We start from the raw sequence: 27,975 nt of genomic DNA on the forward strand, positions 1-27,975 counted from the left end.
ATAGCCCTGAAGTGTGGTGCTCAAGTCCTATCTCCTGTTCCCAAGCTCAAGGAAGATGTGATGCGTCTTATGGAAGAAAACATGTGTGTGGGACAAGTTCCATTCAGGCATGAGCTACAGCACTGTTGGCCTTGTGTTCAACGTTAGTAAAGCAATAATATCTATTACATAAGGTATCTTTAAACAGAAAGACACAAAAAACATCATTTGTTGATCAAATGATGATGTTGTGAGCAGAGGTTCACAGGAAGCTATCTGTATTCCCACCAGGAGCAGTGGTTCAGTAATTGCTAATGTAGTGTTCACAGCAACTTTACAGAACTACCAAACAACAAGAGTTAACCACATCTATTTCCTATTACCACCTAACATTATAGATTTACCTTCTTGTTTAAAAGGCAAATGACTGAAAGGCAAGAATTTCCTTTTATTATTTTTTTTATTGCCTTATATCAGCTTTACAACAATGCTTGACATTCAGCAGAAACCTAGAAATATTTGAATGAATAATTAATAACAAGTAAAGGATGGATAAGTAATGCCTCAAAGACTCCAATAGCTAAGAGTTATAGTAAATATTCAGCCTCACTAGTCATCATGGAAATATAACCAAAATGAGCCAAGGTTCTCCCTCCCCCAACCAATGCTACTTCCTTAGTGCTGATGAGGATTCAGCAAAATGACTCAAGACCAAAAATAAAAGTGCGTATTCTTCAACCCAGCAATTCCACTCCCAGAAAATAAAACCTGGATCTGTGAAAATTTTTGTCAATAAGTATAATTAACAATAACAAAACAGTACAAATCACTTCAAAATATAAATTGATGAAACAGTGGTAATACAATGTAACATTACACAGCTATCTGAAAGGTGTCAAAAACTAAAGATGGAAAAAATGCTCATTAAACATGAACACAGATCATTAACAAACAGGTACAACAGAAGCTTTTATTTCTTAAAAGTCTAAATGCATAAAAACATGAAAATGTCTGCAGTAGTTATTATCACTAAATGTTAAGATGAATACTCTGAAATCTTGGTGTTTCCTTGTATTTTCCCAGTTTTTCCTTATAATAAACGTGTCACTTTTGTAATCAGAAAAAAGGGAAGGGAGGGAGGTTTGGAAGTAAATCTGATGAATTAATTCTGAAGTTCTGAGTCCCTAGCAAAGTATTCTTTCCCCAAGATGGCCACCCTTAAACCTTAGTAACTCTGCTGCTAATTCAAATTAATACAGCAGGAAGTGCTGTTTGGGCACCTGAAGTTTAAATGAAGCTACAGGTTCATATAAGGAAACTATTTCTGCCAAAACATAACTGTTAGATGGTGTGTTCCACTTTGGCTACAGAAATAAGTGTCTTAGGGGAGAAAGATGATACTTATAATCTCTTAGCACATCAACACAAAAATGCATTACTTTTTCCTTTTATAGATCATTTTTTGATCACAACATTATGCAACATTCTAGTTATGAGTTTCCTGCCATCTTTTTTAAGGAGAGAAAGAGGAAACAAATTATATTGGGGGGGGGGAGTTTACATTCTATACCACTCTACTGGTACAAGACACATGCTTAGGCTCTTATCTAAGACCACAGCACCACTAGTAAAAGCAGTCACATGCTCACATACCATATACAGTCACTTAAGTTTGTATCAACTAGTGTTTCTCCTGAACCAACAAAACTAAAATTTGAAATGTAGAAATTGAGTGTACCCAACTGTACAAATTGCTAGAAACTATATACTACTTTTCATTTTTAACATTTTCAAATCCTCATTCATCTACCACAAAATGAAGCCAAAAAGGAGAACACATTCATCAATATTTAAACTTATGAAACAGATCACAGGCTTCATGGGCATGCTGCTGCTACTGCTAAGCTGCTTCAGTCATGTCCGACTCTCTGCGACCCCATGACTGTAGCCCGCCAGACTCCTCTGTCCATGGGATTCTCCAGGTAAGAAAACTGGAGAGGCAAAACTTTCAGTAGCTTACATTTTATTCATGACAAGGCCAGTGTGTCAAACACTACCTAGAAATACAGTAAATTTTTCCAAGAGTAGTAATAAATATTAAACTAAAAAGAGCCAAAAGCACTCAACAATTCTCAAACAGATATTCATCAAAATGAGGTAAGTCTAATGTGTCATTTGCTAAAGAATTTAATGCTGAAGCAGAAAAAAACTCATCAAAAATATCAGTCTTCATGGGACTTTCCGAGTTCAATGTTCTAATAAAAGCATTATTTGTGAGTGAATCTGGCTGAAGTTCACTCTGGTTTTTCTTAGGGCTGCAGTAATTATGCTCCTGCCTCAGATGTGTGTTGTGGGGAATACTGTTGAATTCATTGGGAACTGGTGCCAGGATGTGACTATCTCCCATTTCTAAATACCTGAAGTCAGCCTCCCGGTTTTCTGAGAGCTCTGTTGAAACCACACTGGTCGGGGACAGTAATTCTGCTAGAATTTCTTCATGCGTCTGACCACCGTACGGGGAAACACCGGGAACTGTGGCGCACCCTGATTTATTATCGGCAATGTCAATTTGACGCTGCAGTTCTTTTAGCAAGCCTTCTATTGACTCACCGTCATTTGGAGACCCACAATGGGACACCTGTTCTGAAGGTTCACTTGGAAGTGTTCCGTTTTGGGGGGAAGACATCAGAGCGGCTAATTTCTTCTTTTTTGCCTTAAGTTTTTTAAGAAGTTTTAGACGGAGTTTATGAATCTGACCCTCAATTGTGTCTCCATGGTTTGGTGACAAAACACCATTTTCATTTCCATGAGAACTGTGGTTGAGGTGAGCTCCACAGGAGGCACTTTCACATCTCTTCCAAACTTCCGAATCACCAGCGCCATCAGCACGGGGAGGGGAAGCTGTGCTGGCTGGTGACTGATGGCTTGGAGGAGAGTTACTCACCAGAGGCAGCTTAGCTGCCCTCCTGTGAGCTTTCCTGGAGGCCTGGCTGGCCTTTTGTCTTGAACCTTTAGTTTGAAAGCCACCAAAATTACTTGCCCCCTTAACTGAAGGCTGCAAATCAGTCACAGTGTTTCTGTTATGAGCTGAAACACAAGAGGGCATAAAAGAAACACCCTTGCTTAATAAGCCTTTTACCCAACTTCCCACAAATGGTTTCTTCTCTTTCAGAGGTGGATTCTGTAACGGCTTAGCTATTACAGTTTGAGAAAATGCTGTGGTTTCTTCTTCCTTCCAATCAGATACCTGAGATGTAACATGTTGTTCTGGATTTAACTTCTCAGTTTCTGGTACAAGACATTGTTTCAATGAAGCATTCCTCTCTAGCGCAACTGTACCCTCAGTGTCTACTGACTTTACTTGCTGTGTAAGGTCCCCAGCACGAGTGTCATTCACAGGCTGAGTAACTACGGTATCTTCTGTAGTCACCTGTACTGATGGCATAGCTAAGAGTTGGGATGAAAAGCTTAAATCCACAGACTGGTTGTGGGTAAGCTTGTCCTCGCATGGGGCCACTAAAGAAGCTATGAGTGGCTCCTCTGACTGCAAAGTGTTTGCTTCAACAACCCCTACATTTTCTGCCACAGGTTTGTGTTCTAATAAAAAACCTTCAGAGTTGGACTGTATTTCTTCAAGTGTCAAAGGTAAGATACTGCTGTCAACTGAACCTTTCAGATCTGGAAGAGAATGATGTCCAGGAGCTACGGCTTCATCCTGTGAGAGGGTATTAGGAACCATGGACACATCCGTGGGGTGCGTTCCTGAAGACAGTTCAGCTGAGGCAGCTTTGCCTGTAGAACATGCTGCTGGAGACGCTTGCTTCTCGTTGCCAAAAGTGTACTGGTCACTAGTCTTTTTAAGTTGACGGCAGGCAGGTGCTTTATCTGTCATCTGGGATGTTTTTCTTTCCCAAATAACAATATGTATCTCCGAAGCGGGAACCTGAAATGTCTCATGCCTTTCAGAACACAGGCCTTTTAAGTCATCACATTCTAGCCAACTTCCTGGGGAATGGGGAGTGAAAGTGAGAGGTTAGATATTCCAACAGACCACTATCCTAGGTAACTTTCTTCTGGCCTTTTTAACTGCTATTATTACTGAATACCCACCAAAAGAGAACTTGAAAACATGGCCTTATCCTTATGTCACCATTTTTCTCTGCTGAATGTCAAGTCCTTGGATTTGGATAATGAAAGTTATGGACTCACATCCAGAAATGTGAAAAACTGAGGCAGTGTTTACTCTTTTCTAAAATGCTCATAAAAATCAAGACAGAAGTATCTTTAACTTATGGAACTGAGAGTACAGTATCACCTGATATATCTAACAATATCAGAAAATAGATTAGGTTTTTCATATATATGAATTTTCAAGATAAATGAAGCTTGTTACCTCAAGTACCAACATTTAATTTGATTATTTTATTGTTGGGGGTGGTGGTTAGGAAAAAAATAAAAGCTTAGGTTTTTGGGTGTCTGCTCTTATTTCTAAGCTCGTGTTTTCTCATTTGTCAAGTAAGGATGAGATGATCAATGACAGGGAAAGACATTAAATACCCCCTCTAAAACACCAAAAACTCCCAAACAAAACTATCTGCTAAATAAGTTTATGTCGATACAGTCTTGTAAACAATCCGAACCCACTACTTCTTATCCTATACCCATTAAAACTTTGAGAATATTTTCTTTGCCTAGGTCAGTGGATCTCCACCACAAACATATGTTAGAACCATCTGATTACTATTTGGGCTGAAGCCTCAGAGATTGATTCACTGCTCTAGAGAAGAGCCAGGATATTTTTTATAAGCTAATCATACAATTTTTATATATTTGTCAAAGTTGGAAAATACCTCTTCTCTCTGAAGAGGATTTTTCATTCTCTAGAGTGCAATTAGACAACTATAATTTTTTTTCAAAGTTTTTTTTTAAGCTATTGAGAACTAATCCCCCCCTAAATTCTGAAGTAGGGTAAAACTTTACAGTAATATCTATATTTATGAGTTTCCATTTGCAAAGTGCTTTTATAAGCATATTGTGATATATATCCAAACTATCCCCAGGAAGAACATTCGGTGAAAAATAGCAAACTATAAACCAACAGTAGTCTCTCACCTCAATCTCTTTTTAAAAAAGCAATATGCATATGCATGTGTATACTCATAAACATGCTGATATAAACAAACAAAGGCAGCCATGAGGAGTGATTCTAAAGCAGGGTGATGGGGTAGAGGAGAAGGAGTGGGGCTGTAATAGGCAAGGACAAGAAGAGAGAAAAGAATGTCAAGGCAACGTTTATCTTAAAAGAACAACAAACTAGAGTTCAGTCCCCACGCCTATTATCATAAAAGAAAAATGTTTAAGCACTTACCATCAGCATCTAAAATCCATGTGACAAAATGATTATTTGCTTGGTACTGAATTACAGAAGTTACTTGATAAAGACAGCCTTCAGAATGAAATGAATAGCGCTGCAAGTCATTATGGGGTAAGCCTTCCACAAAGTGTAACATGAATACGAGAGAGACTCTGTAGGGGAGAAAGGCAAGAGAAGTCAAATGAATGTGATGCCATGTGTCTGGCTGCACAAAAGATGGTCTGAGGCAAGCGAGTCACACATAACACTCCCAAGGCCAATTGCACTGCTTTTTCTTGAGAACCTCCAGATGTGTGCCTTAATTAGAAACGGAGAACCCATTTGAAGACGTGTGTAACAGTACACCCTTCTCAGAATGGTGTCACTGACAGTTGGAGGCCGTCATGCAATAAAGCTCTAACACAGGCCATTAAACAAAACTTGCTCTGTAAGCTGCAACACTGCTTTGGCTTACAGAAGATCTCTTGAAAACTACTTCACAGAATCAAAAGAAAAAAATCTAGACCTTTGAGAATTTTCTTTGGCACCAAGTGCCCAAATTTAACTGCTTTTTTGTTAGATGGGACAGGTAATATGTGAAACAAAATAACAAACCTAAGATATTCAAATAAACATTTAAAAAAATCAAATAAGCTAATAATTTGGCCTATTTCTCTGTTTTCTCAGGAAGTAAGACAGACTATTAAAAGTTAAAATTCTATTTACAAAAAGTTTATTTCTAAGGAAGTAGAAAGGAAAACATACTGGTTATTATAAATTTCAAAACATCTGCAATTTCAAAAATACACTATTACAGTAACATGACAAACCAGAGAACAGAATCCAGAATAGGCCTCAGATAACTAAATTTAACAGAACTTTCAGGATTTACAAAAAAATGTTGAACATCTCTTTTCCCGGTATTTAAACAGATGTCAAAACTTACTTAGCTTATCAACATTTATTCAGCTGAAATAAACTTGAATCAGTGTCCAAAAATGTAGATTATCCAAACTGACAAGGGACAATTTGTAAATTATTCCTTGTCAATCTATTAGAGAATAATCCAGTCTTTATGTAACTATAAATAAAAAGTCCTGCAAAACTGTCTATATCAATAAATTCTGTTTTTTTGCCACATATTGATCCACGATGCCAAAAGTGGGGAGAATTTAAAAACTGTGAAGCATTTAAGTGTTTAGAAAATTAATGGGCATTTGAAGAATTTGGAGAAAATTCACAATGCATATATAACAAAGCAAATGAAAACATAATCAATAACTCCAGGAAAAATAAAGAGCTATGAAAGAGATGAAACGTAACCACTTATACTCCTTGGCAGGAGACGGGACGTATGTATACTCATAATAAACAATGAAAGTACTGATTTAACCAAAAAATGTAGTCATATTGGAAGGACAGGGAGAGGTTAAACACAGGTGGGGCCCAGGTGATGGTGTGAGAGTCCCAGTCTTCAATATTTTAAAAGGTGCAAAGGTACACTGCACTGAAATGTCAAAAGTGAATGCTACCTTAAAGGTTTAAAGCAGGCGCCTGGAAATGGACTAGGAGGGACACTGTTCTTCTCTCCTTTTAGGTCTTGGCACTAGTAGATTAACTGAGATTTTGTTACTTGGGTGAAAATAAAACCTTCAGGAAAGGTTCTAAGGGATTTCTTGGCACATCCAAGGCCATCAGGAAACAGGAAGAGAAGGTTAATATCACTGGTTCTTTACTACATCAAATGAAACCTCAAAACATGTCCTTTAAGTAGGGACAAAGTTACAGAGGAAATACGTGTGTGAGTGCATTAACAAAAGAGAGAGAAACTGCCTAACATGGAACTGCTGCTGCTGCTGCCAAGTCACTTCAGCTGTGTCCGACTCTGTGTGACCCCAGAGATGGCAGCCCACCAGGCTCCCCCGTCCCTGGGATTCTCCAGGCAAGAACACTGGAGTGGGTTGCCATTTCCTTCTCCAATGCATCAGACTGAAAAGCGAAAGTGAAGTCGCTCAGTTGTGTCTGACTCTTCGCGGTCCCATGGACTGTAGTCCACCAGGCTCCTCTGTCCATGGATTTTCCAGGCAAGAGTACTGGAGTGGGGTGCCACTGCCTTCTCCAAACATGGAACTGACCTGTGAACTTTTATAGAGATGGAGCTTCTGATAACACTAAAAAAGAAAATTCTGATCAGTCCGCCCACTGAGGAAAAACAGAAGGCTTGGTGATATATAATGAAGATATATCTGCTCAAGGGCAGCAGAAAGCTTACAGAAGGATGAAGAATTAGCACGCTGAAGTTGGGGAGAAGATGGAAACTCAGACAGATGAGCCTATGGCTCATTTTGAATCATCTTAGTTCTTGAAACCAGGTTAAGGAAATCCCAGAATTCTAATGACTCTAGGCACTTGATAATCATGATGGTGTGATCACTCATCTAGAGCCAGACTTCCTGGAATGTGAAGTCAAGTGGGCCTTGGAAAGCATCACTACGAACAAAGCTAGTGGAAGTGATGGAATTCCAGTTGAGCTGTTTCAAATCCTGAAAGATGATGCTGTGAAAGTGCTGCACTCAATATGCCAGCAAATTTGGAAAACTCAGCAGTGGCCACAGGACTGGAAAAGGTCAGTTTTCATTCCAATCCCAAAGAAAGGCAATGCCAAAGAATGCTCAAACTACCACACAATTGCACTCATCTCACCTGCTAGTAAAGTAATGCTCAAAATTCTCCAAGCCAGGCTTCAGCAATACGTGAACCGTGAACTTCCAGATATTCAAGCTGGTTTTAGAAAAGGCAGAGGAACCAGAGATCAAATTGCCAACATCCGCTGGATCACTGAAAAAGCCAGAGAGTTCCAGAAAAACATCTATTTCTGCTTTATTGACTGTGCCAAAGCCTTGACTGTGTGGATCACAATAAACTGTGGAAAATTCTTCAAGAGATGGGAATACCAGACCACCTCACCTGCCTCTTGAGAAATCTGTATGCAGGTCAGGAAGCAACAGTTAGAACTGGACATGGAACGACAGACTGGTTCCAAATAGGAAAAGGAGTACGTCACGGCTGTATATTGTCACCCTGCTTATTTAACTTCTATGCAGAGTACATCATGAGAAACGCTGGACTGGAAGAAACACAAGCTGGACCCAAGATTGCTGGGAGAAATATCAATAACCTCAGATATGCAGATGACACCACCCTTATGGCAGAAAGTGAGGAGGAACTAAAGCGCCTCCTGATGAAAGTGAAAGTGGACAGTGAAAAAGTTGGCCTAAAGCTAAACATTCAGAAAACGAAGATCATGGCATCCAGTCCCATCACTTCCTGGGAAGTAGATGGGGAAACAGTGGAAACAGTGGAAGACTTTATTTTTTGGGGCTCCAAAATCACTGCAGATGGTGACTGCAGCCGTGAAATTAAAAGATGCTTACTCCTTGGAAGAAAAGTTGTGACCAACCTAGATAGCATATTCAAAAGCAGAAACATTACTTTGCCAACTAAGGTCCGTCTAGTCAAGGCTATGGTTTTTCCTGTGGTCATATATGGATGTGAGAGTTGGACTGTGAAGAAGGCTGAGTGCCGAAGAATTGATGCTTTTGAACTGTGGTGTTAAGAGTTCCTTGGACTGCAAGGAGATCCAACCAGTCCATTCTGAAGGAGATCAGCCCTGGGATTTCTTTGGAAGGAATGATTCTGAAGCTGAAACTCCAGTACTTTGGCCACCTCATGCGAAGAGTTGACTCACTGGAAAAGACTGATGCTGGGAGGGATTGGGAGCAGGAGGAGAAGGGGACGACAGAGGATGAGATGGCTGGATGGCATCACTGACTCAATGGACTCGAGTCTGAGTGAACTCTGGGAGTTGGTGATGGACAGGGAGGCCTGGCGTTCTGCAATCCATGGGGTCGCAAAGAGTCGGACACGACTGAGTGACTCAACTGAACTGAACTGAGGCACTTGAGAGAGGTGAGGAAAATGAAAGTTTAATAAGCTTAAAAGAGAGAAGACAAACAAAAAAAGGAGAGAGAGTAGGTGTGGGGTCAGACAATTACCCTAAGTCAGCTCTGCAGTGGTGTGTCACTTGAACAGCTTACCAGAGCTCCTGACAGAGAGAAGCACTTTGGCAATTCATAAACCTATGCTAACTCAAACTTCTAAAAAGCAAGTTTCGGTCACCACTTTCAATACTACACACTGGGGGAAAAAAAAAGTAAATCCACATTCACTTTGTTCTAAAAATAGTAAGGCAATTTAAACTCACTTTTCTAATACCATTTTTCTTATTTGTGACTTATTGTTGCAATTGTTACACGGACCAAAATGGGCAGCCTTAAGTGGGTGCCACTCAGGGATGACATTTGTAAAGGTGACCAGATTCTTCATACATCTATTAAAAAAAAGAGAGACATAATTTTGATTAAGTTAAATTCATTCATGTTACCTTAAATCAATGACTAAAACAGAAGGCACTTTCCTTTATTTATTCATACTTTCCTATTCCCACAAAAGTGTGTCCATGTTCCTTCCTAACCCTACCCTAGTAAAGTTTTCTGTAAGGACTCTCCACATTAATTATCTATAGTTTCTCAGCTATGAGATGAAAATGTTAAAGGCAGGGTTTCTCAAGGGCAATCCCGCTGCTATATATTTTGCACTGGGTTATTCTTCGCTGGAGGGCCTTTACCTGTGCACTGGAGGATGTTGGGCCTCATTCCTGGCCTCTCTACACATGAGAGGCCGTAACAGCCTCCAGCTGCAGCAACTAGCTATCTCCAGACACTGCCAAATATCCCACGGGGCAGGAAAGAGCCCTGAGTGAAGGACCACTGCTTTAAGGCTTTCAAATGTATTAAGAGTTCATCCTTAATCAAAAAATTCACCATCTGGCTATCCATTACTAACAACCAAAAATGAAAAGGGGCACTTACAAAAACATATATTCGGGAATAGCAACAACTTAATTATTTTGATTCTTAAAGTATAAAAATATCAGTTGTGAAAAAATATGGTTTTCACAGTTTACATGAGTTCTAAATTTTGCACTTTAAGCCTGAATATTTGATAGCAATAGCATCTGCAAACATGATCTTTACAGATGCACACTACAATTCAACTCGATTAACAGTTTTTAAAAGAGCAATTATTTATTATCTAAGAGACACCACCTTCTTTTATAAATAACAACAAATACCAGTAACTTATATGTGAGGTAAGCACAGGCTGTTACAAATAGATCAATTCTCAGGGAAGCTAACATTTTAAAGGCAAAGCCACATAAAGGTATCAACAAATGCACTGTTATTTCTGCTACATTCTCAGTTTCCAAAGATAAATATTACGTAAAAGCTCCTATTTTTCATTAATAAAAGGGAGTTTGTCTCAGCAAATAAGCATTAATGCCCCACATGACATCTCACATTCCTGAGCACGTATTACATATAAGGCACTAAGCCAAACTCATCTACCAAAACATCCCTGTGGCAGGCACTCTTTTCGTCCCCATTTTACAGATGAGGAAAATGAGACACATCAGATGATAAACCCGACAGACATGAAATGAGTTCAGGGAGCCCAACTCCAAGGTCTTTAACTGCCTGCACAAACTATCTTCCAAATCAAGTCAAAAGCTCTTAAACTAGCACTAAAAACAGCAGCACACAAATGAACAAGTTTGCAGATATTCTTCCGCCAGAGTAAATGAAACTAAGTTTCAATGAAATGCCACTTCATTTTAAGCTTTTCCCCTCTAACTACTTTTACTTTTAGAGCAAAAAACTCTAACAAAAAAAGAAAAAAAGGGAGAGGGGCAAGTGGTTGGTGGATTCCTTCCCTTGAGCTCTCATAGTTTTTTTATACGGCTCCAAAATGCACTTTTCACTTTGTATTCAAAGCCAAGAGATCAAAATAACTGCTAAGTCACTGGCCCTCTGTTATGTTTCCATGTTACTTCCCTAACTAACTGTCTGAATTTGGCCTGAATAAAGATGATTTCTGCTGAGTTCCTGGCACAGAGAACATGCTCAGTGAAAAGCTGTCAAACAACTGAGACACAGATTCCGGAAAAGCTATCATCAAGCTGACTGTTGTCTTCAGGCTTGTTTCTGGTATTTATATTATTTGAGACCCAGGTGGAGATCAGGCAGCATACCTCAGTGAGCAGGCAAGTCTGAGGGGACAGGAAGCCTAAGCCTGAGTTCTTCCACTTACTAGTCTGTCACCTCAGGCGTCAATTTAACCCCTTTCAAGTTTCAGTTTCCACATATGTCGAACGAGGAGAAAGTCAGATAATTTATAGAACTCAATGCCAGAAGACCTAGAAGCAGATGTTTGTTCTAATACTCATACAAAGTTACTTAAGTCCTAGGTATGAGTGAAATGCTAAGTCTTACTCTGTTCCCTGATGGACAGGGAAGCCTGCTGTGCTGCAGTCCACAGGGTCACAGAGTCAGATATGACTGAGCGACTGAACTGAACTCTGTTCTAGTCCTTTTGACTTAACTGATTTGAAAAAAAAACAACAACAAATGCTTCCTGGTTCTACAGCCTGGAATTCCTAGAGCATTCTCTCACACTCAGCTCTCCTTGACTAATCCTTAAATACCTGAAAATAGTCTCAATTAAGATAATGAATATCTGAAGTAATATTTTTTCACATATATTCATTCAATAACGTGGAGACTCCAAATTTTCTAGGTTATTAACAGGTGAATTCAATAAAAGAGGAAAGGATTTACCTCTATTTTAACAGTTTGAATAAATGACCAACAGAACCAGCGTGGTCATGTTTTAATTGACAGCCAGCCAGTGACTTTCTCATATATGGACACAGCAATGGCGTCGTGTCTGATAAATTTTCTCTCCCTGACTCCTCTTCCAAAACCTAATTTCTCTATTTTTTTAATATGGCAGGTGTATGGAAGCAAAATAACTTTGCAGCTTCTTTCTTCTCCATGTTTCGTCCTGAGTACCAATCTCAGGGTCATGTATAACAATCGTGATCTCTCTAATCCTCACCTAGAGGCAGCAGGGAAGTAGAAAGCTGAGACAGTTCACGTGTAGAAGGATTCTGGTGGTGGCTCTTTCATAGGACTAAGGGAAGGAATGGGAGAGCGTAAGTTACCTCTGAGATCTGCTGCCAACACTCTGGGAGCCTAAAATCAAGTTTCCACAATGTTGAAAACAAGCAAACAAAAGCCCTAGTCTCTAATATAGGAGTAAACAAAACACATATGGCTTTGCAAAGAATTCTAAGAGGCATACTTACTCAGTGGGGAATCCAGCAGAAGCAGGGGAGGCAGGGGACTGTGCTACTTCACCATTAGTCCCCACTTCCCACTAAAGAACTTAACAAAATTCCTTCTAGTAATCTATCAAACCATTTATGTTTATTTGTTATTATTATTTTTGGTACTCTTTTAGTATGAAAAAACAAGTAAATAATGCAGCTACTGGGGCTCAATTTTTTCCTTTTAGCGGTGGAGAAACTTCAATACACAAAAGGAAATTTTATCAAGGGTAAAGACAGCGATGCTACAAGTGGAAGCAAGTTTTCTTCATATTTCATTACTTGGAGACATTTTCAACAGAATGAATCCACTAAAGAAAATAGAAACACTAACCTGTTTTGATACTTGTGTCCACAGTGTGAACATTCAAAATTCCAAGAAAAAGAGTATGTGAAGAGCTGTTCAATGTGGGGTTCTATTTTTAAGAGCAGGGGAAATGCAAACACAGGGCTTTCCATATCACCTTGAAGAAGAAAAAGAAAAATTATTGCTCATAATAAACTGAAAAAAAATTACAAATTGTCTTTTCTCACTATATTCACAGTATGAATATATGGGAATACATATATATGATAGAGTAAGTTATTCACAGTTGGGCAAGAGAAGTTTTCGAAGCACTTTCTAAAAATGCCCATCTTTTTAATTAACACTCACTATCTTTCATTTGTCTTGGTGACACGAAAACACCTAAGAAAAAGATACAAAAGACTCACACTGTCTCCTCAGATAAGCTTTTCTCTGGGAAAAAAGAAATCCTCGTAACTGTGACAGTTCTAAAGCATCATAAAAACAAAGCAAAAATATGTAGATTTGTTTGGTACAGATGCTAAGAATAATATAACTGGAGAAACACTGTAGGATAATAATTTCCAAGTTGGACAAAACTATGAAAAAAAGCTATCTCTACTCTGACTCTCTTGTCTACAAAGTGGTGTAGGCGCCAGGCTCACAGAACCAGACTCCTCAGCCACTACTCTTCTTAATCTTTTAACAATTAAACTTCAACAACTTTAAAACTAAAGAATACCTGAATTTTGTTTTCATTAAAACAAAAGCTGCACTGTGGATTCTATCTTCCAATTTGGAGAGCAGCATGTTAGGAGGAGGATTTAGATTCTCCTCACATTCATCTTCCAATTGCTTTCCCGCCTTTCTATCCTCCGGGAAGCTTAGATGCTGCTTTACTGATTTGGCCCAAGGACTAATCCAAGCCCTGCCATCGTGAACCTCCCCTGGGACAGCCTCACTTCTGACATTCGCTTCTCTCCAACCCTGGAACTACAGTTGTCTGGAACACAGTTGAGAGGAGTCATCTCGGTCAGCTGTACTGAAAGGCAGAATAGTGGATCTTCCTGCCTAAGGATCAGTGGTCTTAGGCACCACTCTATCAGTATCAGTTGTCACAAAGGTTATTTTATAGTCCCACTGCTATTTTTGTAAAAAAAAAAAAAAAAAAACCAGAAATCCAAAACAAAATATTTTCATAAACAGAAATAACAAATTAATCTCCTAAAAATGAACATCATATGCATAAAGAGTGTGTAGTATAGCATGAGTTTGTAATTAGTTATCAGCCTTTAATTACTTACTCTGTTGAAACTAATATCAAGTGAAAAAGTAAATAATCTATATTGCATTATGACAACATAATCTTTAGCTCTGAAAAATATATAGTTCTCAACAAATTAAACTATCACAAAAGAGCTCAAAACACAATTGAATAAGTTATATGATTACAGACCATTTTAGGTAATGTACATAGCTCCTAAATTGATCTTAATTATTTTTCCTTTGATTATCAGTTTTAGGTGTCTAAAGCGTCCTATTAGAGAAACATACAATACCAAAGCTTAGTTCTAATTTTGATAACCTCCTACCTAAATTAAGTGGTTTCTCTGTCTCTACTGCCTTAACCCAAACTCCTGCTCAACTATAGATCTTCCTCAACAGGGTTATGTTCCAATAAACCTATACAGCATGGAAAATATCGTTAAGTTGAAAAGGCATTTAATCCTCCTAACCTACCAAATATCAAAGCTTAGCCGAACTTACCTTCAACATGCTCAAAACACTTAACATTAGCCTACTGTTGGGCAAAATCACTGAATACAATGTCTATTTTATAATAAAGTACTGGATATCTCATGTACTTTACTGAACACTATACCGAAAGTGAAAAGCAGGATGCTAGACTGGATCCAGAATGGTTGTAAGCATATCGGTCGTTTACCCTTGTGATCACATGGCTGGCTGGGAGCTGCAGCTCACTCCCACTGCCCAGCATCACAAGTGAGTATCATAGTGCTTATCACTAGTCTAGGCAAAGATCACAATTCAAAACTCGGAGCAGTTTCTACTGATTGCATTTATCTCTTCAACACCACTGTAAACTGGAAAAAAATCAAAAGTTGGACCACTGAAAGATGGAGACCATCTGTACCTAGGTTGCATGTTTCCCTGAAGTATCTTGTTCATCAGGATGCAAACTTTTCAGTGACTCCTTGCTGTCTAGCTATTCAGGTTTCCTCTTCTGTTACTGGCTCATTAATGTGTCTGGCCACTTCTCTATCAGGATTTTTCTTTCTTTCTTTTTTTTTTAAACTGATGTACAAGAATTCTTCATAAGATATCCTAGATATTATTCCTTTGTTCTGTCTTTACACAGAGGTTTTAAACTTAGATGTAACTGCAGTCACCAATTTCTAGTAAAATAGTGACCTATATTTTCTTCCAAAGTTTTACAATTCTGCTTTTCATGTTTGCTACTGCTAAGTCACTTCAGTCGTGTCCAACTCTGTGCGACCCCATAGACAGCAGCCCACCAGGCTCCCCCGTCCCTGGGATTCTCCAGGCAAGAACACTGGAGTGGGTTGCCATTTCCTTCTCCAATGCATGAAAGTGAAAAGTGAAAGTGAAGTGTCTCAGTTGTGTCCAACCCTCAGCAACCCCATGGACTGCAGCCTTCCAGGCTCCTCCCTCCATGGGATTTTCCAGGCAAGAGTACTGGAGTGGGGTGCCATTATGTGAATACTGGAAGTTTCTTTCTAATTATGCTGTGAAGAAGGGCTCTAATCCCACCCACACCCCCTCCCCTGCCAATCAGGAACCAACCATCACCATTAGGAAGAAACCAAGTGGGGGTGGGGCAGGGGGAGGTGGGCGGGTTTGGACCTGGACTTTCTATTCTGTTCTATTGGTCTGTCTATCCTGGTACACAACAGTCAAAGACTAAATTACTCTCTACACTGACATAAATAAGTAGATACCATAAAATACTGGCTTTTTTCTTAAAAAAAAAAAAATATATATATATATACAATGAAGGAAAGGAAATATCAAATTGAAGATAGCAGTTATCCTTGTGGTGAGGTAAGGAATAATTGGGAAAAGAGTATTAAAAGGGTAATAGCTGTAATAGTTCTTAAACTGTGAGTAGGGAGAGCAGAGAGGATAGCTTACAATGTGTTTTTTTTAAAAAACAGTAATGAAAATGATTAAGTGTCTGGCTGATCTTAAAACTGTAACCAACATTCCAAGCCAGTACAGATTCTACTTCTCTTTCTTTAGTGGTTTAGAATACATGTTAATATTCAGAATGAGGACACACACATTGTAAGATTCCAACGTGTTCCCAGAAGCAAATGTTAGGTTTCAATAGTAAGACCTCAAGCACTAACGTAGCCCCTCTCACTGCTGACTGAGTAGTGCAGACACATTGAGAGGATGCTACTGTACAGGAAGAGCTACATGCCTGCCCAATTGCTATCAGTGCACAATTTTCAGACATCCTTTCTCTGTTATACAGAAATCCACATCCAAGGCAGCAGTAGAGCAAGACACAATCTTCCAAACATTTATAATGAGCAGGGATAAGCAGGGTGGTGATTCAGACTGGGGAAGAAACCACTCTTTAAAATTCAGCTGGGAACTGAAGTAGGGAACCTGAATAAACATCTCAGGTCACTCTAGGAGGGAACTGATGGCCGCAAAATGCAACATGGGAGCCCCTCAGTTTACACTCTGGCGATCTTATGGACAAGGCTCCTCTGGGATGAATCTCCCACCCAACAGATGAGTGACTGGGGTAGTCTACTGGGGGAAAGGACAGGGAAAGAAGCCAATGGTGTAACCCCTGAGTGCTGACCTGGCTCTGAGAAGTGCATCCACTCTGAAGGGAAGAAGCACATGCATGCATATTTATATAAAACAACTCCATCCTTGAATGACTTAACCAGTGATACGTTTCTACCCAGATTCTCCCTTCCAAGAATCTGATCATCCCAAGTAATAAAACAGTATTGTATTCCCTTATGATGTAAGTATGTCTTTACAGTAGATGAGTAACACAGTTAAATTCCACAAATTACTTACCTAATGTACATCTAAGCTGAGGTTGAAGTCTAATAAAAATTTCATCTCTTACTTCATTCAGACAGGTCTCTATCTTTGCAAATATTTCTGAAGGAAGCTTTTTACAATCTCCATCTAATAATAAAATATAGAACATTATTGATTTCTCATCAACCTATATCTTTCGATAGACAATTAACACATTATCAAAAATGAAAGTTTCTCAGCCAACAAATTATCCAGAGACAAAATGGAAAACTACAAAATTCTTAATTCTTCTTCTCTTTGTAGTATATCATGTGTGTATGTGCTTAGTCAACTCACTTGTGTCTGATTCTTTGTGAACCCATGGACTGCAGCCCATCATGGGGTATCCATGGCATTCTCTAGGCAAGAATACTGGAGTGGGTAGCCAATTCCTTCTCCAGGGCATCTTCCCGACTAAGGAATCAAACCCAGGGTCTCCTGCATTGCAGCCAGATGTTTTACCATCTGAGCTACCAGGGAAGTCCCGTAGTATACCATAGATTCTCTCAGTCTTTTTTAACAGCACAATATCGTTAGTACTGACTGCCTGGCTCAACATCATTCTGCCGGAGTAAAATCTTAGTGAAAGTTTTTCTCACCCAAATAATCACAGGCCTAGCTAAAGAGCTACATGTTAATATTCTGGCCATCTCTGAAACATCTGAGGCGGTTTCTTTCAATGCAATTGTTCCTTATGCTAAGACAACTTCTAATCAGTTAATCTTATCTTTATAACTTTTACTGAACTTAACTATATCTCAGGAACAGATAAATTTATAAGGAGTCTTAATATTATGATTACTTCCCAAACAAACATTTGGTATGTTTCCCTCCTTCTACTCTCTCTTTTGGGGGAGGGGGAGGAAGGAGGGCATGAAGGGATCTTCACTGACATCATCGCATTTTGTACAACTCCACATTCTGCTTTTTTTACACAAATGTGCTTCATTAAAAACTTTGCAGGCTAGTTATTACACTCCAACTGAACCGTAGTTTTATTGGCCATTCCCTATCGCTGGACATTTAAGATTTTTCTCTTTATTTTACTATTATAAATACTATTATCATGAACATCTTGGGGCACATACCTGATCATGTGTTTGACATTCTTTAGGGCCCAAAGTCTTCAAAATTACTGACAGAAAACTAAGATTAGCAAAATTAAGAAACTAAGATTAACTAAAATTATTTTGAGTAAAAGCCTCCATATGCACTTGACTCTGGCTACTAGATCTTTTCACTCAAATCTCTTACAAGTAAATAATTCATATAGCCTGATCACACACTGCTTGTGCGTTTCACTATGAGAACATCTGGAGTCTCCTGTAATAAGAAGTGAGCACTGACCAGAATTTTTGGTATCTGATCACACTGGAAAAAAAGAGAAAACTTACAATCAACAGTAATGCAGCTGGAACAAATGTAATTACAACTATATTATAACAATGACAATTATCTTGTAAAAGATGAATAAAATACTGAATAACCAAGGTCAAACTGCATAAAAGTAAGGAGTCTCCCCTTCCAGACCGAAAAGGCCATAATAATTAAAACAGCCTGGCACTGGTGCAGCGACAGGAAAACATTCAAAGATGGGGAAACAATGTATAAGATTTATATAAAAGATTGCAAGATCAAAGTCAAATTGAGTAAAGATGAGGACAACAAGACCTAGAAAGCCCTAATAATTAACATAGTGTGGTACTGGTGCAGAGACAAAGTGACTAAGAGAACAAAACTGAGCGCTAAGGAACTGCTTACACAGACTGGAATATGACAAAGGGGGCATGGCAGATCACTTGAGGAAAAAGGTGGAGCTAGAAAAACTGGCTATGCAATGGGAAAAAAAATGATCTCTTACCACACACCATACCCAATTACTTCCCATTGAACGAAGAATTTCAATGTAAAAAGCAAAGCTCTGTGACTTCTCAGTGAAAACACAGGTGAATGACTTTCTCATCTTGGATAAAGGAAACATTTCTGTTTAAAGCCACAAACATTACTAGCTACAAAAAGAAAGATGAACAATTTCTGTACATCAAAAGGGATCTTTAAAAAAGCAAAAGCACAAGATACAAACTGGGAGATGTAGCAAGCTATCTGACATAAATAAATAGAGCAACAAGGACATATAAAAGCTCAAATCAGCAAGCACATGACAACAGAACAAACAGGTATAAGACACAGACAGGCTTCACAGAGGGAACAGAGGGTCAATCTATACAGGAAGAGCTGTTCAACCTTTCTAAAATTGGGGAAAAGCAAATCAGGACCATTTTATATCATCTAAATAGCAAAAATCTCCACCTGTGAAAATAACCAAGGGAGGAAATATGGATGAGGAAGATCTCATCTATACTGCTAATGGGAGTACACACCGATACCACCACTCTGGAAAACCACCAGCCTTTATCCAGTCTGTGTGAACTCAGAGTCTGTCCTAAGGTAGATCCAAGGGAAATTCTTGGGCCCTGAAAGATTGGCCTAAAAACAGTCACGGCAGCAGTATTTATGATGGCAAAAATCAACCCAATGATAGATGAATAAATGCACTGCTAATGAGGCTTCCCTAGTGGCTCAGAGATTAAAGCGTCTGCCTCCAATGCGGGAGACCCGGGTTCGATCCCTGGGTCAGGAAGATCTCCTGGAGAAGGAAATGGCAATCCACTCCAGTATTCTTGCCTGGAGAATCCCATGGATTGAGGAGCCTGGTAAGCTGCAGTCCACGGGGTCACAAAGAGTCAGACACGACTGAGTGACTTTACTTTACTTACTTACAAACTGGTATTTTGACAAACTGGAAATATTACACAGCAATTAAAATAGGTGAGCCACAGACACAAGCAGCTTTACAGATAAATCTTGATAGAAAATAAAAAAAGTCCCAGAAAAAATACACTGTTTATCTTTATAAAGTTCAAAACATTAAATCAGGCAATATATTACTTAGCCATATATATGTAGGAAGAACTATTTAAAAAGAAGAAATGATAAAACACATTTTAGGATGATGATTACCTTCGGGGGGAGTAGAGGATGGCATGGGGAGGAACATATAGGTACATGTAAACCACTGCAAATATTTTATCTTGGGTTGGAGGTAGTTCCTGAGTATCCCATTTCATGAAAAAATAAATATATATCCCTCACTGTGAAGTGATTTTTGGAGAATTGTGGGATTATGGGTGATCGACTTACTTCTTTATTCCACTTTACAGCAACTCAAAAACTTACAAAGTTTTACTTTGATGGACTCGATGTTGACCACCATTGACCAACAGATAAGATATAACCACAGACCCCTTACTCTTAGTTTTTGAAAAAGACTGCCTTTTGGGCAGTCATGCTAACACAACTAGTATTATCTCAAGCTTCACGATATGGTCCCTTTGGGCCCTGCTCCCAGATCTCAACACAGAACAATGGGTAAGAATAGCATCTTTTTCACGCGCTATGAGACAAGTTCAATATCAGTCTCTTAAAATTAAAGAGAAATAACACATTATTACTAACCTTTAACTCCATCCAGCTGACTGGTGTGCAGAAGCTTATTGGCTTCATTATACCTGGTAAACAACCGCCCGAACACGGACTCCTCTTTAGAGCACAGGTCAGTCACAGTGCTTTTCAGCCCTTCCAAGTGCACCAGTGCTGACAGGATACAGTCTAACCAACACAGGGCATGTGCGTTCTTCCACTGGACACATGAAGTCTGGCAAAATGAGGTATGTTTGCTCTCCAGTGGCTTTTCCAGTTCAGATGTGCATCTTTCATTTTGAGGGCTAGTTCCTTCAGTTCCAGAAACATCAACCATGGTAGCATCTTCCTCAGGAGCCATGTCAACAGTATCAGCTTCCATAGCCTCATTCTGCTCCCAGGAATCAGCTGTCCTAACTGGATTCTGCTGTCCACTGTACAGTGAACCAGGTAAGCCTGGTGAGGTTCCATCATATTCTCCTCCATTATGGCTACTGTTCAAAACTTGTTCACTGTCAATGCCTCGATGATTTTTAGTCTTTTTGGAATCTGCTAAAAAAGGTAAATCTTCACAGTTGGTTTCCAAGATCTTTCTCTTTTGAGGCTTATTTGGAGTGTGACAATCTTCCAAACCCGGAGAAATTAAGTTATTAAGTGATTTAGAGCCTAAAGGATAGATGCACTAGAAAGAAAAAATAAAAATTCAAATAAGCTCAAGCTTTACTTTACCATTTCTATATCATGAAAAATATGTATAAAATGCTAGCATTAATTTGATATGAAAGGATATATAATATTATCAATCTAAATTTGAAGGAACAAGGATAAACAGTTAATCAAAACTTTAGTCCTCAAAAGATTAGTTTTTTCCTAGTTAATCTGAATAGTCAAGTGTTTAATCTAAGCTACACCAGGGTAAGTTAACAAGGAAAACATACATATTTTTGCTTTAACAAAGAATCCAATGTTGAATGAACTAAAAATTCTAAAATTTTATGATGAGTGTACTATTCTTTTGGGGATAGGTATACTGTGTGGCATTAAAAACTAGAAAAGTAGTTTCAACGTAAAAAGCTCCAAAGAATAATGTGTTACACAGTTTTGAAACTGAGTATTAACCCAAGAGCACATCAGTGGACCAATTTTATAACCACACTGGGTCTCAGAATCAAACTGGCTGAATTTTAATGACTTCACCATACATGAACACAATTTCAGCCAAATAGCAAAAGTGTAAACAAGTCACTAAAATAACCAACGAATTTTCCCTAAGCTTGAACACCAGCAAAACATTTTATAAGACAGATGCAAGAAATCCACATCCTGTGTGCCTTCATGTAAAACATGCTTTCTTCTATACAGGTATGGCAGACAGCCAGATCAGTGACCTCTAGTGAACTAAAGAACTGTATCTCCAAGTAGTCAGGCCCTAGAGTCAGCCCCCTGCCACAGCCTTGGGCTTGGCCATGTGACTAGCTGTGATGGGACATGAACAACCAGGATGCACACAGAGGCCTGAAGCACTGGCTGACTGGACTTGCCCTCTCACAGCCCTCTTTCTGGAAGATACTTTCTTAGTTTCAGCTATTGCACTGTAAGGATCCTAATTAGCCTTATGGAGAGACCCTTGTGGAAAAGAAGTGAGATTCTTGCTGACTACCTGACTTGAGTTCCCAGTTGGGAGCTGGCATCCACAGCCTGCCACACAGACTAAATTTAGCTGTACCAGCCAACAAAATGGGAAGTCTAAGAATGGCCTTGACAACCCACAGAATCATGAGTGAAGCCATTAAGTCACTTTGTCACTAAGTTTTGAGATAGTTCATTTTACAGCAACAACTAACTGAAATGCACTAAGAAAGAAAGAAAGAAAGATGTCCGACTCTTATGATCCCATGATCCTCCGTTCATGGGATCCTCCAGGCAAGAATACTGAAGTGGATTGCCATTTCCCTCTCCAGGGGAACTTCCTGACCCAAGAATTGAACCCAGGTCTCCTGCACTGCAGGCAGATGCTTTACTGACTGAGCTACGAGGGAAACCTGAAATGCACTCAATCCTCCATTTTAAAATATAGCATTTTCTATACAAGTGAACACTATATTCCTAATATTGCACTTGTTTAGAAATTCTTTAGTTTAACAGGACAAGTTCTTCATTTTTCCATTACTAACTAGTTGTGCAGTCACCATTAACAACTTAATCCTCGACTTTTATACCCTGAGATTACTTCCTTAACCCTACCACATGTCAGATGATATAGAACACTTTAAAATCAACAGCGGTAATTCTGTACTCAAAAAGTTGTCCAAAGAAATTGAAAGCAAGACCTTGAAGAGATATTTGCACACCCATACTCACTACAACATTATTCACAATAGCCCAGAAGTAGAAGCAAACCAAATGTCCATGTACAAACAAGTGGATAAAGAAAACATGGTATACACATATTAACACAATAGAACGTTATGCAGCCTTAAAAAAGGGAACTCCTGTCATATGGTACAATATAGATAAACTTTGAGGTCATTACATTAAGCAAAATTACAAAAAGACAAATACTGTATGATTCCACTTATATGAGGTACCTAGAGATTAGTCACATTCATAGACAAATTAGAATGGTAGTTGCCAGGGCTACAGGGAGAAGTTGTTATTCAATGGGTACAGAATTTCAGTTTTGTAAGATGAAGAAGTTCTAGAGTTCTTAAGTACATAATATTTAGAGGTTAATAACTTTCTCAGCGAGTCCCAAAGTTAATAAACCAACAGATAAGAGTGACAACATCTAAAGGACCCCTATAAGGTTAAAAAAAAAATCTTGAAATATATTTCCTCCTCTAACAAGTCTTAACATCTTCATGTAATAATTCAGGAAACTGAGTGGAAAAATAACAGAGAATATTTAAAACTGTATACCAGACAGATCTAGAGACTTTGATTATCTACATATTAAAAAACATACAATCTAAAAACTACAAAATGAGCACAAATTTAAACAGTGAAGAAAAAAGCAAAAGGCTAAAACTTTGATACCATCTAAGATTAATACTTTACCTGCAGATCCTCACACAAAAAGACAGATTCTTGAAAACTAATTCGGTAAGTCTTTAAGGCTTTTAACTTTCCCTTCGCCCTACAAGAAGGGCAATACCCATCTGATAAAACTTTAGCTGAATCATAATTCTAAAAGAGAAAAAAAGTAAATTAAAATAGAGACACTCACAGATTTCATCAAATTACAAAAAGTTAAATGTAAAAGTAACCAGAAAATTTTTTTATAATTTTCACCTAGAAGCATCCTGGCAAGATATCTTAAAAGACAGCAAATAAAAGAAATGCATACAGGCTTTAATACAGCTATTATTCCAAAAAGAATATATTCTAGTTTTAAATTTTAAAGCAGGTGTTAAGAATAGCATTAGTTTTATTTGCAAGAAAAAAAGTAACATCAGTTACTACTGAAAATATGTTCGACATTTTCAAACAGTAAACCGTAAGGTCTGTGTTTTCTTTCTACTTTCACGTATCAGTGAAACAGAGAGGTAAACAGAAACAGTCTTTCGCCATTACTGTAAGATTTCCGTGGAAGATACAATTTTTTTAGAAATTAATTGGTAAAATTAAAACCAAATTTAAGTCTCAAAAACAGGAGGGAAAAAAACCAACTTTGCACTGAGGCAAAAAATAAGTGCACTAACTTTTCCCAAGTACCCCACCATGTGGAGTGAAGATTTCCCTATATCAGCCCCTGGTCCAACCACTGGCAAACCATTTCCACTCTTCGGGGAATCCGTCATTCCGAGTCATTGGCTAATTTATGTCCCTTGAAACATGTCAATAGCACTAAGGATTTCTCAATGAACCCTGGAAAAAAAAAAGTCAATAGACAATTAAACAAAAATCCTATTTACTTTGAAAAAGAGCTATGCTATTTTAGAAGATGGATATACATTAAGTATATTTTGAGAACTATATATCCTACGTTAAACAGATTCTAAAATTGTTATTTTGAAGTGAAAGCAAAATATCTAAATTTATTTATAAATCTAGCAAATTTGCGGGAAGAGGGCACAGACCAGCAATAGGACCAGTCTTCATAGTAGACTCATTAAAAAGCAAACATCAAAACTTGTAATTGAGTTAGCTATTAGTTAACTGTATCGACCAGAGTTTGAAAACCTAAGTTTTTAGTCTATATACAATTTAAAACAAATATATCAACATTATATTAAGAAAGTACTTTACAAAACCCAGATCCATTGTGCTATTTACCTGACAAGGACAAAAGAACCCCCTACATTCCTATTGCTTTCAATTACCAAGAATACATCACCAGCTGAGAACTGTGTCACTTCTTAAAAGCTGACAATAATGTACTTCATTTAACATTAAATAATTGGTAACAGAACAAAAATATAAACACTGTCATAGTACAAATTACACATGTAACAAGTGTTTTTTGAGTGTAGTCCCCTGGAGTAGAATCACATTCAGTCAAGTCAAAATTATGAGACTGGAGTTCAGTGTAAGGGAAAGTAATTGTTAACAGTAGTTCAGATTTAAAATACAAGGAAAACTAGATAAAGGAGAACTCTGGGCAGAGTGAATCACCACTTCACAGGGATGCTGTAGAATACTTGCGAGAAAAACGTTTTTCCAATATCTAAGAATCCATGATTCTATGACAACCACCTCTTGGAAAACTGGGGCTCACAGATTCACTTTAGTAACTAGTTATGCTATTCTGTTTCACAGGAATATACTTTACACAGCTTTCAAGCCAAGGAATAATTCCAAAAATAAAAATTCTCTTTAGAAAAGCATCAGTGAATCTCAAGTTGCTATTCCTCAAGAAACATTCATAAGCAGGGTTTCCCAACCACAAGATTACAGACATCATAGACCAGATCAGTTTGTTGTGGAGGCTGTCCTGTGGGTTAAGGGGATGTTCAGCAGCATCACTGACCTCTAACTGCTAGAGGCCAACAACACCCACCCCTCAGTTGTGACTGTATCTCCAGATGTTGCCAAATGCCTGTCAAATGTTGCCAACCTGAGGGGTGGGGTGGGGGTAGGGGGCCAAATTCAGCCCACTGAGTATCACTGCCAAAAGGATAAAAAAACAAGTTTAGTGCTTCTCCTTTTAAGTTCCTCAGGGAGGACACCAATTTGTTAACTCTGGCTGGTTCTGTTTATAACCTACTCACAGAAGGGAACTATACAGGAAGAGTCAAACTTTTAGGATTCAACAGTGACTAAAAGCACGGGCTTTAGGTTCAAAACTGTATTTGGAAAATTAGATGATTCTAAGAATTAAATCATGTATGGATGTGAGAGTTGGATTGTGAAGAAAGCTGAGCGCCGAAGAATTGATGCTTTTGAACTGTGGTGTTGGAGAAGACTCTTGAGAGTCCCTTGGACTGCAAGGAGATCCAACCAGTTCATTCTGAAAGAGATCAGCCCTGGGATATCTTTGGAAGGAATGATGCTGAAGCTGAAACTCCAGTACTTCGGCCACCTCATGCGAAGAGTTGACTCATTGGAAAAGACTCTGATGCTGGGAGGGATTGGGGGCAGGAGGAGTAGGGGACAATAGAGGATGAGATGGCTGGATGGCATCACGGACTCGATGGACGTTGAGTCTGAGTGAACTCCGGGAGTTGGTAATGGACAGGGAGGCCTGGCGTGCTATGATTCATGGGGTCACAGAGTCGGACTCGAATGAGCGACTGAACTGAAGAATTAAATGCAATGTGTGCAAAATGTTTAGCACCTGACACATACCAAATTTTAAGTACTACTTAGTGCTATTTTATACATTATGCAGAAAATAGGCAGCATAGCTTGGATCATTCTGCAGTATTCTCCAAAAAAAAAAGGGCTGGTAAGCCATGTATCTGGAAAAAATCTTCCTTGTTGAAAATTTCCATCTGCCTGAGGGATTAAGCAAACTTTTCCAGCTGGTTCTCTCTCCACTAAAGTAAAACATGATAAGAATTCAAATTTGCTCTCCTGATCCTATCACCCAACAATTTCAGTGGAAAAACAGGTAAGCTGGTGGTTGAAATCCTGAATATGCAGAAGCCCCAAAAGAAAATTCATTAAAAAAAAAAAAAAAAAAACAGAGGTAGGCTATTCAAGTCTTTCAAATACAACTTACTTGGTCCTAGATAGAAAACCCTGGGGTAGTTCTTACAACTTAATTTATCCCTGAATGACTGCCCTCATTGTCCTCTCTTCAAAAAACCACCTGCTCCTGCTCCTTTTGCTTGTATTTCTCCTAGACTTTGGCACCTCTATGCTTACAAACACACATACTAGAAAATTTGAGTGGTTCTCTAGTCAAAGTCGTCAAATTCTGTGGACAGTTCTTTGGAAGCATCTCAAATCCCCACTTCTGTCTTCATCTCCATCTCCACTCCTTATCACTGCCAAAGTGATGCTTTTATGAAAGAAAAACAAGTCTGAGTCTGTCGCTGCCCAGCTTGAAATCAAGTAATGACTCCAGTCTGATTACAGTAAAGTCCAAACGCTCCATGCGTTTGTGTTCGGTCGTTCAGGGTTACCTGAGGGCAATGCTAAGACCTAAATACCATCGCACTGTGAGACCATTGCCTTTCCAGTCTTACCGTCTGCTCCACTTCACCCTCCCCGTTTTTTTTTGTTTGTTTGTTTTTTGAGCCGCTCCCCACCCCCACCCTTTTCATTACTTTTGTGAACCACTGACGCTCCAGAAGCCCAAATGTCAAGTACTAACCCAGCACGGACCCAGTAACAGCAACAAAGCGTCAAGTTGGCCCTGGGGCTAGCGAAAGCAGCAATTAAGCTGAAGTCACAGCCCAGCGCAAAATGGGGAAACCCAGAGAACCAACTGCTCGAATAAGGCCTTACACCCGTTTAAGCTTTCCCTCCAAGGAAGGGGGCTCGGCACGCGAGCTGTCAAAGGTGAGGCCACAGCAGACTTGAAGCCGAGGGCTAGGGCTGGCTTTCGGCGCCCAAGTCTGGTACCCAAGCCAGCCGTCCTGAATCACAGACCAGGAGACTGAGTTTCAAAACCCAACCTTGGAAACCCGAGGAGACGCAGGGTTCCGTTAATTCACGGTCCTTATGGGGGGGGGGGGGCGGTGATAAGGGGACCTCTGGTTTCTCTTCAGCATTTACCTCTCTGAGTCCAAGCGAATGAATCTGTGACTCTAACACCTTACTCACCAAGCCTTTCCCCCAACCAGCCTAGCCCCTCCTTTCAACCAGCGTAGTACCCCCACAGATCACCCCAGCTCCATCCGCTTTTCCTATTTCAGAAGCTGAAGGAAGCTACTCCGTCTTTTCTCTTACCTGCCGCCGGCTCGGCCCTTCCTCGCGTCCGGGTCGCTCGGAACTCCCGTTCCAACTGGAGCTCCCACGCCAGTGCCCGACGTTCAACCCACGTTCTCCTCGGCCCGCTCCTCCCCCCGAGCCCCTCCGCTAGGAAAGCAGCTTCCGGTTTGAGTCCTC

At 39.2% G+C, this 27,975-nt stretch overlaps 1 protein-coding gene across 4 annotated transcripts; it reads right to left on the minus strand.

Annotated features, from left to right (window-relative positions):
* Positions 1–420: 420 nt before the first annotated feature.
* Positions 421–27,967, minus strand: USPL1 (ubiquitin specific peptidase like 1). 4 transcript variants are annotated; one of them, XM_060394060.1, is made up of 10 exons: positions 27,817–27,967; positions 24,180–24,345; positions 23,536–23,664; positions 20,515–21,160; positions 16,993–17,106; positions 12,955–13,084; positions 9,597–9,722; positions 8,036–8,170; positions 5,348–5,505; positions 421–3,984 (listed from the first exon to the last, which is right to left on the minus strand). In XM_060394060.1, the coding sequence occupies exons 2-10, from the start codon at positions 24,276–24,278 to the stop codon at positions 2,102–2,104; spliced, it is 3,420 nt and encodes a 1,139-aa protein (XP_060250043.1). In that variant the 5' UTR covers positions 24,279–24,345; positions 27,817–27,967; the 3' UTR covers positions 421–2,101. The 4 variants fall into 4 exon arrangements, with proteins under 4 accessions (XP_060250043.1, XP_060250044.1, XP_004012191.2 ...); XM_060394061.1 differs by lacking the exon at positions 24,180–24,345; XM_004012142.5 differs by lacking the exon at positions 8,036–8,170.
* Between the last annotated feature and the right edge of the window lie 8 nt (positions 27,968–27,975).

This window comes from Ovis aries, chromosome 10, assembly GCF_016772045.2.
Source record: "Ovis aries strain OAR_USU_Benz2616 breed Rambouillet chromosome 10, ARS-UI_Ramb_v3.0, whole genome shotgun sequence".
NCBI lineage: Eukaryota > Metazoa > Chordata > Mammalia > Artiodactyla > Bovidae > Ovis > Ovis aries.